At 50.8% G+C, this 13486-nt stretch overlaps 1 protein-coding gene across 1 annotated transcript in view; it reads left to right on the forward strand.

The window, feature by feature from the left end:
• The window catches only part of MKNK2 (MAPK interacting serine/threonine kinase 2), a 30670-nt gene extending 18079 nt beyond the window's left edge, over positions 1-12591 (forward strand). The window contains exons 11-14 of the mRNA XM_074204652.1: positions 3278-3472; positions 4288-4452; positions 8056-8099; positions 9019-12591. Coding sequence (XP_074060753.1) covers positions 3278-3472; positions 4288-4452; positions 8056-8099; positions 9019-9274 — 660 coding nt within the window. The 3' untranslated portion in view covers positions 9275-12591. The remainder of the gene's footprint in view (positions 1-3277; positions 3473-4287; positions 4453-8055; positions 8100-9018) is intronic.
• Positions 12592-13486: the final 895 nt, after the last annotated feature.

A 13486-nucleotide genomic window follows, 5' to 3' on the forward strand; every position in this document is an offset into this window, starting at 1 on the left:
AGAGAGGAGGGGCTTGGGCGCTGGTGCACCCCCACATACATGTGTGTATGGGGTGGGGCTCCCGAGGGCTGGCGGAAGCTTTGGCTGTGGCATGAAGTCCCTGCCCACCCTCCACTTGGCGCCCCTTCGCTCACATCCTACCCCACTCGGGTAAAGGCCTGGGTTTGGGGGTGGTCCTTATTCTCCCCACTCCCAACACCGGGAGCCTTTGACCTAACCTTTTATCCTAACCTTCCTGGAAACAGCCCCAGCGGGGGAGCAGCCCAAAGAGAGCCCTGGCTGCCACCTTACCAACCTGTGCCCCACTCGGGCCAAGGCAGACTTGGGTTTGCGAGATTTGTTCAGTGCATCTTTTCAAGTGGATAAACTGGGGCCAAGGGGGCAATTCCAGAAGGAGGGGAGCCCCCGAGTGAGCGCAGTCCTTTCCTGAGCAGTGGCCAGAGATGGGCCGGAGGGTCAGCCAGGGGACCAAGGAAGAAGCTAATCTTCCAGAACCAGGCCCCTCCTGTTTGGCCCTTCCCACCCCTCCCCAAGGCAGAATCCTTGGCTGGAAGCCCAGTCTGGGCGGGGAAGGAGCTGATGCAACCCGGTCCTGCCGGGTGGGGAAGGGGAGGCTCCCAGATGGAGCCCGGGCAGGCACCCCCCCCCCAGCCGCACTCCCCCTGTGCGGCTGGGCCTGGCATCTCAGACAGCCTTTCCCTTGTCTCGCAGAGCGGGGGCTGCCTGGAGTAGAGGTAGGGGAGAGCTGCCCAGCCCCCCTCGCCTCCCCATCGAGCTTCCTGTCTCCGGTGCGCACGGGGCCTCCTCTTCCCCTCCCCCTCAGCTCTGGGGAGGCTGGAAAGTCCCCGGGCTGGCTAGCTGGCTCCGTCTTAACCCTTTCTGCACCCCGTGGCTGCTGGAGGAAGGGACCTTAGGTCAGACTCGTCTTGGCTGCGCATCTGTCTGGGCGCCATTTTCCCTCTCTGTAAGATGAGACGGTGGGCTGTTGGATGGATGGCCTCTGGGGGCCCTTCCAGCCCTGCCTCTGCTTCTGGGCTGTCTAGAAGATTCCTTATGAGTGGGGCAGGAATGGCGTCCCTGCCCTCGGGAGCTGCCAGCCTATGTACCAATAAGCTAAAGCAGAAGATACGGGAGGTGCTCCCAGAAGGAGGGCGTTGGTTGGAAGAAGGGTCTGAGAAGGCTTCCCTGGTCAAGGCCGGGTCCTGCTGGAGGCCGGGAGGCTGAGATGGTGTGGGAGCGAGGGGTGCCAGAGGGATGCCTGGGTCAGGTCGGGATCATTATCCCAAAGACTCTTGAGCCCCAGGAAGGTGATCTGACAAAGGGCCCCCCCACTCACCAGCATTGACAGCCCATTTTAAGGTTGGCACCTTTACAGAGGGTAGCTCATTTAGTCTCTTGACTCCCAGGCCGGTGATCTCTGCATCCCATGGAGAGATGCCTGTCAATGGCTGAAGGCCAGCCTCTCTTTGTGTTAGTTTCTTTTGTTTTTGAGGCAATTGGGGTGAAGTGACTGCAGTTAGTGTCTGAGGGTCCTCCTGACTCCAGAGCCGGTGCCCTAGCCACTGCCCCACCTTGCTGCCCCCTGCCCCCCAGGACCCATTGCAAGGGCATCTGTTCTGCCAGGGGTACCTGGCAGGCCTTCACCCAGGGGCTCCTACTGCCTGGGCCTCAGAAAAGGTGGGGACTGACCTCTTCTTTCCCCACTTCCTCCAGTTCAGGAAGGGCAGGTATCAGCTTGCAGGCTCTCCAGGTCCTGGCCAGTTGGTGAGCCCAGTGGGTGAGGAGGGGAGGGAGGAATTGGCAGGTGAGAATGAAGGAGGTGCAGCAGAGGGAAGAAGCTGGGTGAGGCTCCTTCCAATGTTGGGCTTGGTCGGCTCTTCTAGCTCCCATGGTCTGGGAATGGCCTTGAGCACTGTAGGTTAGATGGCACTGCCAGGGCAGGGCTTTGCCTTTCTTTGCCCCCCCTCCCCAGTGCTTGAGATAGTATCTGGCTCATCTTGTGGTCCCAAGCAGTGAAAACACATAGCTAAGATTCAAACCTGGATCCTTGGACTCTCCAGCCCAGCTTCCTGCCCCTTGTGAAGGGCCTGTTTGTAGGTGTGGTATGCCTGGGTAGTCATGCTGACCACGTGGAAAGGGGTGAGGTAGATCCTGGGTGGACTGTGGGGCAAATGGGCCCATTTACCTTCTCATTTGAGATCCAGAGCCCCAGCTGGGCTTCATTTTGGGAGGCCCAAGCCCCCAAGCCAGGGTCCTGACTCTGGAGTGGGCCCACCTGGGAGGTGTGGTGAGGGAGGGGCTGGAGAGAACGAAGGTCAGGGCTTTGAGGATTGGGAGGGACCTCAGAGGCATCCTGCAGAGACATCCTCTGAGAGGGTTACAGTGTTTTCCTCATTTCATAGAAGAGGAAACTGAGGCTCAATCAATGACTTGATCAACATTTTTCTCTACCTTGAGAGGCCTGGTTTCAAACTGTGCCTCTGTGTGACCCTGGGCAAACCACTGTCTGCCTTAGTTTCCTCCTCTGTAAAATGGGAATAATAACAGCGCCTCCCTCCTAGGGTTGTCATTATCATAAAAGAAGATAATGTGGATAAAATTGTTGTGTAGATAAAATGTGTCCGTGCCAGTTGCTGTGGTCATCGTTGTGGTCATAAAGTGGGGGAGGCTGAATTAGAGGTGATTAGGACTTCCCAGATGAGGAAATTGAGGTCCCCAGAGAGGAACAAATATATGTCCAACAATGCCCGGGAGGATTCACACCCAGGTCCACTTGCTCTCACACCAGCACTGGGGCCATGGAAATGCTCCACTATCTCACCGCATAGCTCCTTGGTCTGGCCTTCGAGGCTCTGCCCAGACTGGACTCGGCCATCCAATGGAGCCAGATCAGTCTTCCAGTTAATTGTCTTCTAGAAAGGCTGGACACTTGTGCTGTCTGTCCTGCCTTTGGGCCTTTTCTAAAGCTTCTTTTTCTCTGTTTATCTCAATTATTTTTAATCTCTGTCTCTGAGAAGTTGTCCCTACTGTCCAGCAGACTATGCCAGGCTATGGGCCCCTGAGATCGTTGGTCCCCTCCCCTGACCGGTCTGGAGAACCTGGGGTCGGGCCCCCGGTGGAGTTCAGGCCTCACTCTGGCTGCTGACCACTTGGTTAGCCCGAGTGAGTGCTCCCTCTGTCCTCTGAAGGGGTCGACCCTGATGGCCCCCCACCTGGGGGCCCTGTGCTCTTCCTTCAGCATCTGTTCTCACCCCATGCCCTTCCTCCTCCCTCCTAGTGCGGCTCTGCAGAGTACATGGCCCCCGAGGTGGTGGAGGCATTCAACGAGGAGGCCACCATCTATGACAAGCGGTGTGACCTCTGGAGCCTCGGGGTCATCCTCTATATCCTGCTCAGCGGCTATCCCCCCTTTGTGGGCCACTGTGGCAGTGACTGCGGCTGGGACCGGGGCGAAGCTTGCCACACCTGCCAGGTGAGGACCCGCCCTGGTCCGTATTTGCTGGCACCTCTGCCCCATCGCTTCTCCCACTGACTGTCATGGGTTTGGAGCCTTAAGAAATACACCCTCAGGGCGGCTAGGTGGTGCAGCTATACTGGATGTCAGAAACCCCAGACTCAAGGGTCAAAGAATATATCCAAAGTCCTAGATGAAGGGAGATCTGGTTTAGATTCATTCAACATCTATCAAGATAATTAGATAGAGCTGAGGGGCAGCTAGGTGGTGCAGTAGACAAAGCACCGGCCTTGGAGTCAGGAGTACCTGAGTTCAAATCCGGCCTCAGACACTTCATAATTACCTAGCCATGTGGTCTTGGGCAAACCACTTAACCCCATTGCCTTGAAAAACTAAAAAAAAAAAAAAAGACACCCTCGAGAGAGCCAGGATGGACTCTCTGTGACTTTTCTCTTCCCATCCCCATTTTTCCAGTTTTGTCCTCTGTAATAAATAGAACTCTCTTCTCTTGGCCTTGTAAAAAGTCCCTCAGCTCTTTGAGGGACCACCACCATCCTCCTCCTGCCTTCCATTTGACACCCAAGGAAACTGAGACCCCAGCCTTAATCCACTGCAGGACAGGTTCCCACTGCAAGAGCAGACAAGAGAGACCCACATACTCACAAACACCCATTCAAGGGGCAAGAGGAGGAAGCACACCCCCTCCTGGGACCCAGGGTCTTTGCACCTGGGGTCCCCAGTGGGGTGTGAGTCAGGGGCCAGGGTTTTTAAAGTTACTGGGTAATTCCTCCTGTCACCTTGTCTTGGGGGTCTGCCCTCTGTCCCTCCCCCAGAACATGCTTTTTGAGAGCATCCAGGCGGGCAAGTACGAGTTCCCCGACAAGGACTGGGCCCACATCTCCTTTGGAGCCAAAGACCTCATCTCCAAGTTGCTTGTCCGGGATGCCAAGAAGCGGCTGAGTGCAGCCCAGGTCCTGCAGCACCCCTGGGTGCAGGGGGTGAGTAGCCATGGGTTTGAACTTGGAAGGAGTGGGAAGAGTCAACTGGCCTCTGGATCCTAAAGGGGACACGGCTGCAAGGATTCCCCATCCTGAGTTTTCCCTGGGGTCCCAAGTGCCCAGGAGGTGTCATGGAATTACAGAAAGTTAGAACAGGAAGGGACCTGTTCAATTGAAGAAGTGGCTTCCCTGAGAGGTGATAAAACTTGGGGAGATGAGAATCATCGAGCTGACCTGATCTGGTAACAACTCCTCACGCTTCTGTGGGGTTCTCAGGTTTACAGCAGCCCTGTGTCCCATCAGACTCCTAGTCCTTGGTCACAAAGGTATGGAGAAGTGGGGGTGAGACTTCCACAGGGGCCACCCCCTGCCTGGATTCTGCACTGACTCTTAAACATTAAAGTGGAAGGGGCCTTAATAAAGGTCTTCCTATGCTCTTATTTTACAGATTAGGAAACTGAGGCTCATTGAAGCGACTTGGCTGGGTGCTGTTTAATTTAATAGACGTTGACTGGCTTGGGGGGGAAGGGAGATTCTGTGGTCATGGACCAGCTGCTGGGGTTGGGGTGTGGGCAGAGCAAGGGAAGCCTTCTTGGAAGGTTTAGTGAGCATCTGAGTGGGAAGGGACCTCAGGAGACCTAGTCTAGCCCCTTGTCCATAGTCCAGCCCTGGTCAAGAATTTCCTCTGGAATGAATAATCCTCCAGACCTTGTCTGAAGACTTCTCAGGAGAAGAAACTTCCTAAGGACTCCTTCCCACTTTGGGGGGGCTGCAGTCCACCTGCATTGCTCTTGAATGCCCCAATCACTCTCCTCTAAATGCTGAAGGAAGAAGCCCCCAAAACCCTGGGGCTCTTTCCCCCCTTTTTATTTTTTAAAAGATTTTATTTATTTTGAGTTTTACAATTTTTTCCCAAATCTTACTTCCCCCCCACCCCCAACGGAAGGCAATTTGCCAGTCTTTACATTGTTTCCATGTTGGACATTGATCCAAATTGAGTGTGATGAGAGAGAAATCATATCCTTAAGGAAGAAACATAAAGCATAAGAGATAGCAAGTTCAGACAATAAGATATCAGGTTTTTTTTTTTTTTTCTAATTTGACATTAATAGTCCTTGGTCTTTGTTCAAACTCCACAATTCTTTCTCTGGATACAGATGGTATTCTCCATCACAGTCAGCAATTGTTGCCCTGATGGAATGAGCAAGTCCATCACGGTTGATCATCATTCCCACGAACCCTGGGGCTCTTAACCTTTTTTGTGTCCTGGACTCTTGGTGATCTGGAAAAGCCTACAGACTCCTTAAAGAGTTCTTAAATACATAAAATTTATAGGATTGAGAAGGAAACCAATTGTGTTGACAGCAAAATTATTATTTGTTTTCCCATTCAAGTTTGTCTGACTCCTTGGCCCTGGGCTTTGTTAAGATTTTAGGGCCAGTTCAATCCTCCCATTTTACAGATGAAGATACAGAGGCTCAGAGAGGTCAAATGTCTTGTCCAGGATCACATGGCTAATTAAGGCCCAGGCCTGGCTCTCAAGGCCAGTACTCTGCTTCACCATGCTGAGTGGTTGAGAAGTCAGAGAAGAGAAATGGTTGACAATAATCTCTTAAGTAGAGGGAGTTGTCCAGAAGAGGAGAAACAGAGACCATAAGGCAGGTCTCCCAGCTTCCAGAGCCCAGTGAATCCCCTCTCCTAGGCTGCTCTCTTGGCTAGCAGTGGTTCTCCTCCATTCCTATAAATATGGTTAGCCCCCGCTAGATGCCAGCTTGTGCCAGGGCCCGCAGAGAAGGAGAAGGCTCAGGCTCCATCTGCTTGGGGGAGATAAGGCTTACAAGCATAGGAAAAGAACCCCAGCTTGTGTTTACTCTGGGCTGAATGAGTGGGATGCTGAGATAGCCCGGGAGGAGTTCTTTGGTTGGGAGATGAAGGCCAGCTGAGGTGATCAGGAAAAGTCTCCTGGAGGCCTCTGGACTTGGGCTGGACCTTGGGGGTCTGAGCACACCGTGGAAGAAAGAAGGGAAAGGGCTGGTCCAACTGGTGATCTCACTCATGGTAGGTTTTCACAATTGCCAGGCTCATCTAGAATAGTGGTGCAGGAAGCTTGTCTTTCTTTTTAAAAACTACTTGTGGAGAGATTGGCCAGATGCATGGACTATTTGGGAAGACAGCCCCAAAGTGTCAAAAGGTCTGTTCTGGTGAAGTCTGAGAATGAGCCATCAGAGATTTAGAGCTAGACACTTGTGCACATCAAATCAAACTCCCTCATTTTATAAATGAGGAAAATCGAGGCCCAGGGGGTTAAATGTCATTCCCAGGGTCACCCACCTGAGCCTCTGAAGGTAGGATTCAGTGAAATCTAGGTCTGTCTAAAATCAAACATAATCCACTCAGCATCAAACTAAAAAGTACCTGATGATCAATTTTACAAAGGAGGAAACAGAGGCACAAGTGATTAGCCTGAAGTCTCAGAGGTATATAACAAGTGTTAAAATAGGGCTTTATAATTACTGCCTTCATAAAAGGAGATCTTTAAAAAAGAAAAAAGTCACCCCCACCCAAATTTTGAGACAGGTCTAAGCATCACTAAGACCAATCTTGGACTGTACACATGGGCGAAGTTATTCTTCAGTCCATGACTCATCCTTATGATTTTAGCTGATTTTTCGGACCTCGTTGGGACACCTTGGAAGCTTGCTCTGGCTACCCCTTTGTTCCTGTCCTCCATGGCTGACCGGAGACAATTGGTTGCTTCACCTCTGCGACTCAGTGTCTTCATTTGTCACATCTTTAATGCTGTGATTTTTAACAAGTCTAGGAACAGCTGTGATTTATTCCTTGTGACCTTGACCAAGTTCCTTAGTCTCCATGCCTCAGTTTCCTCATTTGTTCTTTTCTCTAATGAGGAGATTGAACTAGTTGATCTCTTAAGTTCCCTCCTGAGTCCAAAGATCCAAGATGGGCTCCAGGAAACCATAGGGGGAAATAGCTTTGTTTCCCTACTGTCTGGTGACATTAATCCTTTCAGTGTGCATAATAATTTAGCTTCTTAATGATTTGCTTTCCATTTTCTCATTGGATTGCCCTAGTGCCCTTGTGAGGTGGGTGTGAAGTCCAGGGGCTCCACTTCCAGGTGAGAAGGGCCTGAGGATCAGAGATGTCACAGATGTAGTGGTGGCAGCGGTCCTAACCATGACTTTTGTGTACACACGCCTTCATGACTCTCACTTTAGTTGCTTCTCTTATCTCCTCTCTAGAGATGAGGAGACAGAGAGGAAAGGGCTGGTTGTCTGAGTAACAAAACAACCAAATGACAGATCAGGAGTAGAATTTGTTCTCGGGCATAAATTTGATTGTCACTCTTCTCACTGAAGCTCTTAGGGGGTTGCCTTCCAAAGAGAGCTCCCCTTCCTAAGTTTGCATGGAAGGACCTACACATCTGAGGAGGGCCTCCAGTCCCAGCCACCTTCTTCCCCGCTTCTGCTTCTTGTGGGTGAGGATGCAGAATTGCCCAGTGACCTGTCAAAGCAGGGCCTTCAACCTCAGGAGTTGGCAGGCCCTAAGCTCATGACTAACGAAGGTCCTGTGTTCTCATTGCAGTGCGCTCCAGATAACACCTTCCCCACTCCAATCATCCTGCAGAGGTGAGACACCCCTCCTCTCCTCCACCCCTCCACCCGTTCTCCCTTCTACCCCTCCTCCCCTCCATCCCTCCACCCCTCCTCCCCTCTATCCCTCCACCCCTCCACCCCCCATCCCTCCACCCCTCCATCCTTCTACCCCCCTCCACCCCTCCATCCTCCACCCCTCCAATGGCCATGAATAGGTGTATATTTTCTATATATGTATAATACATAAAAATATGTCAAATTTGTTTTGCTTTCATCCAGCCCCATGGGAAATTCTCAGTATTCTATAAGGGAAGTTTTCCCCACCTAGCTTTTGTATATGTTGAGAAAGGAGTGGTCCAAGCCTAAGCTTCAGGAAGATGGGATAGCTTTTTCCTTTCCTGTTCTTCCCTCCCCCACTCCACCCCTCCATCCTTCCACCCCTCCACCCCCCCACCCTTCCATCCCTCCATCCTTCTACCCCTCCACCCCTCCATCCTCCAATCTTGCACTGGAGGTGGCCTGTGGTTGTAGGCCTGGCAAGGGGAGACCACTCTTGCCTGGACTTCACTTTGGAAGACCTAGAAAAGGCTGGTTGTAACAAGGCTTTGTCCTGGTTAGAATGGAAGAACTCAATCCTAAACTGGAGCCTTCCGGGTCTCATCTAGAGGAGGCCACAATTGAATATTGGCCCACGGTATGCCTGGGATAGGCATCCTAAGGAGTGGTCTTAAGCATGCTCACTCCATGGGACTGTGACTTTTTCCTTGGTTTTGGGGCCCCTGGTCCCAGCTCCTTTTGTGGTGGTGTGGTCCCTGGGTTTTGAGAACCCTCACAGCACTCAAGTTGCAGCCTCAGTGCCATTGGAACCCCACAATTGAAGCAGTTTGGAGGGAGGGTGACAGTCAGCCTCGGGATTATTGAATTGGCCTGAACTTTCCCTTTCATCCCCTAGAAACAGCAGTGCCAAAGAACTCACCTCCTTCGCAGCGGAGGCAATCGCCGTGAACCGCCAGCTGGCCCAGCGTGAAGAAGACGAGGAGGAAGAAAACCGACCAATCGTCATCAAAGCTACCTCATGTTCCATGCAGCTGTCGCCACCATCCAAATCAAAGCTGGCCCAGCGGCGGCAGAAGGCCAGCCTGTCCAAGGCCCCACCAGCCCCCCAGCACCTGGTCAGCCCCCTGGTCCTGGTCAGCGACCACATGTAACGGCCCCAACCAGGTCCCCCTCCAGCCCCTCTGCGCATTCATCCTGTTGAGGTTTGGTGGGGTTGGGTTTGTTTTTTTAAGCTGTTGCCAGCCGGCGATCACTCCCTCCTCTGGCTGGTTTCCAGGGAGTTCAGCTGACCTTGGGAGTAGTTTTTTTTTTTTTATAAACATTTTTTAAATGATCTAATGGTATTTACCAACAAAGCAAGAATGCGGCACAGCCCCCCCCCAGACACGCTTTCAGGGCGTGTGGCACACTGACATTTGTGGATCCTTTTTGTTGTTGAGGGTTCCCTCCCTTCCTACGCCAAAGGATGCGCTGTAAGTTCAGCTCACCCCATACTGTGAAAGATGGTCAGTCAGTTGTGTGAAAAGTCCACATGGTTCTCTACCCCCCTTCCCCCCAACTCCCCCTCGCTCCCCTTCCAGATGGCGTGGCAGCGGCTCTGGAGGAAGGCCCATTGTCCTATAACTCCAGAAGTTTTTTAAGTCTTCCAGAGCAGGTGACAGGCCCTGGGGCAGGAAAGGGCTCCTGTGGGGGGTGGGGGAGAACAGAGGCATGTTCTCCCCTCCCCCACCCCCAACGGCCATGACTAGGTGCATATTTTCTATGTATATACATATGCATTTTATGCATATGTATATATATATATAATATATAAAAATATGTCAAATTTATTTTGCTTTCATCCAGCCCCATGGGAAATTCTCAGTATTCTATAAGGGAAGTTTTCCCCCCCCTGGCCTGTGTATATGTTGAGAAAGGAGTGGTCCAAGCCTAAGCTCCAGGAAGATGGGATAGCCTTCTCCTTTCCTGTTCTTCCCTCCCCTACCCCAAGCTTCCCTTTTGGGGTTTTAATTGGAGGACAGGTTTAGCCCACCTGGAGCAGCGTAGGATCCAGACGGACGATGCTCCTCGGGGAGGTAGAACTTACACCCAAGCTGGGCCACTCCTGGGGGCTACCTCTCCCCTCCCCCCTTTCTCTCTCCTCTCCCTCCCTCATGCCACCCTATCACTGACTGGCCAGAATGTAGTCTAAGAGCAGGGTAATGGCTGGCTTTCTCCCTTACTCAGCCCCCACAGGCAAAACTCCTCTTCCCCTACCCCCCCAGTCTCCTGGGGCAGACAATCTGGGTCTTCTGCAATTCCCCCCTTTTTTTCCCTGGGACCGTGTTAGGTATTGGCCTCCCTGGTGGAAGCAATGTCCCTGACCACTAGTGATGGGCACATGACATTGCTGAAGGTCCTGGGAATCTGGCCTCTGGTCTGGCCATTGAAATTTGGGGGGGGCGTTCCCATGTCTTGGTCAAGGAGGAAGGGGGAAAGCTGTTGGCAGCTTCTGTGGTGGTCCCTGGGAAGGGGGCAGCCCCAGCCCCACCCCTCAGGCCCTAGTCAAACTTGTGCCAACCTTTGTAGCCAGTGGAGAGCAGGGTTGGAGCAAGCTTTCTTTATTCACCTTCAGCGGTTGGTTCAGGCTACTCAGGTGCCCAGAGGGTGGCAATGCCACACCCACTGCCTTTCCCTAACTTTGGAATTAAGCCCAGAATGGGCGATAGTGGGGCGATAGACGTCCCTCCTCTTCCCCCCCCCCCCCCACGAAGCCTGAAGTTTAAACAAGCTCCAACTCCCTCCCTTGGGAGTGTTGAAGTTGCCAACATTCAGGACTAAAGCTTCCGCTTTCCTGCTTGGACTTTGGGTGTCTTGGATCCTGGGGCTCCAGGCAGCCACCCGAGGAAAGCTCCAACCAGGAATTCCTGTAGAGAGACTCAGTGTCTCCTCCAGGTCCGTGTCTCTTCTCCCATGCCATCTGTGGTGAGAGAAACCCTCCCGGGAGCCAGAAGGCACCTATGGGGATGGGGTCATCTCCCCCCCACACCTTCGGATTCTGGGCAGGGATAAACTATGCAATACCAGTTCCGTCTTATGTATGCATGTAGAGAGAGATGCATACATAGATACATATACGTATGCGTCCCTCTCTCTATAAATAATATTTTCTTTCCCAGTCAGGGAGGTGAAGATGGTGGGATGGGTTTGGAGAGAGGAAAGAAGTCCTCAGGTTTTCTTTATAGTCAGTTCCCCTAAGCCTCAAACAGCATTTTACTTGTACCCCCAGACCTCATTTCTTTGTTCCCGGCCTCCTCCCTTCCAACCCTCGGCCAGAACTCCCTTGAATAGTCTGGGTTCCCCTGTGTGAGTTTGGTCCCACACCCACCGGGGAGTCCAGGCAGCTGCTTAGCCAGCCACAGGTGGAAATGGGATTCTGGGGAGACGATAGTCTTGCTTCTTCAGAGTCCAAGGTCTCTGATTGTACATTGTGTTTTTATAGGGATTTTTGGAGCAATTTGTTTTTATTCTCACTTGTAGATTTCATCCTGCCCCCGCCCCCATCCCCACCCTCACCCAACGGGTATTTGTCTTATATTAAGAATACTTGAATGGTGTAAGTAGGGGTCAGGCTATCCCCACATTACACCTGGAATCCTGGTCACACCTGGAGGAGGGGGCAGAGTTAAAAAAAAAGCAACTCCCTCCTCCTATGGCCCCCCCCACCCCTTCCATATGCCTTGACCTCCAATCCTCCCCAAATCTTCTTTGGACATACCTGGCAGGCCAGGGCAGGGCCTGGAGGATTGAAGTTTCCTCCCCTACTGACCTACTGAGTGTTGTGGGGTGGGGCATGACAAAGGAGGAGGATGGAGAGACTTCCCATCTCCTGCCCCTTACTCCGGCCCCCTTTGTGGGTCAGACTTCTGACTCGCTTCCAAAGACGACGTAGTCTGCAGTATCTGAAGTTTCTTGAGTAAGATGGGGGTGTAAATGGAAAATCAGTGGTTGTTCTTTCCAGCTGGGAGTTTTCTGGGATTTTTTTTTTTCTTTTAATCCCCCTCCCCCCCAAAAAAAGCCTTGGAGATTCAAATTGCTATTTTCTCCCCTACTAATCAGAATTTAGTGGATACTGATGACTGACTTTTATTTTTGTTTTTTAAATTTAGGTTCACTTTCCCCTTCCTGCCCAACTCTTCCCCCACCCCACCCTCTTTAGCCAATTAATTCAACTTGGAACTGATCAGAAATGTTACTGTGAACCTGACTTTTTCACACCCCCGTCCCCCACCCAGCATGGGGAAGGCCATTCTTGAAAGTGGCCACCACGATGTCACACACTGCACTGCTGGTATCCAAGACTGGCCCCCATGAGAAAGGGGTATGTCAGCTTAGAGACTGCTAAAATGAGACAAAACAAATAAAACAAAAAACCAGAAGACATACACCAACCCAATAGAAAGAAAAGGAGGGAAAAAAAAGCACTTTAAATATGGGGTACCAGGTAAACTGATACAGCTCAAGAGTTTTCCTTTATAACAACTATCAAATGCCAGAATTTTGTATTCTGTTTTGTAAGAATTTAATAAAAGCATTGCAACCTATCCATTGTAGAAGATTGTGTGGTCTTGCCCTTCCTGTCTACCCTCTCTGTGCTTCACCTGAGTCCCATACTTGAAGATTAAATTTTTGTTCACCTCTGGTCATATCAACAGGAAAGTTTGAAAGTCCATCTTTTTCCCTCTAAAGAGGATGTTCATTTTTGCTGGGTAGTTGATTCTTGTTTGTAATCCAAGCTTTTTGGTCTTCTGGAATATCATATTCCAAGCCCTGAATTGTTTCCTTCTGGCTACTTGTAATATTTTCTCTTTGACTTGGGAGTTCTGGAATTTAGCTATACTATTCCTGGGAGTTTTTATTTTGGGATCTCTTTCAAGAGGTGATGGGTGTATTCCCTCAGTGTCTATGTTATCCTTTGCTTCCAGGATCTCAGGGAAATTTTCTTGGATTATTTCTTGAAAAACAAAGTCCAGGCCTTTTTTTTTTTGGTCATGATTTTTCAGATAGTTCAATAATTTTTAAATGATCTCCTCTGGACCTGTTCTGGGTCAATTGTTTTTCCAATGAGATAATTCACATTTTCTTCTAGTTTTTCCTACTTTTGGTTTTTTTTTTTATTGTTTCTTGATTTCTCACAAAGTCATCCATTTCCCTTAGTTCCATTCTACCTTTGAAGTAATTATTTTCTTCAGAGTGCTTTTGAATCTACTTTTTAATCTGGCCAGTTCTGCTTTTTAAGGCATTGTCCTTTTGGACTGCTTTTTTTTCCATTTGATCCATACTGGTTTTTAAGATGTTCTTTTCTTCATTATTTTTTTCTATCT

The sequence above is a fragment of the Macrotis lagotis genome, chromosome X (assembly GCF_037893015.1).
Source record: "Macrotis lagotis isolate mMagLag1 chromosome X, bilby.v1.9.chrom.fasta, whole genome shotgun sequence".
Taxonomy (NCBI): domain Eukaryota; kingdom Metazoa; phylum Chordata; class Mammalia; order Peramelemorphia; family Peramelidae; genus Macrotis; species Macrotis lagotis.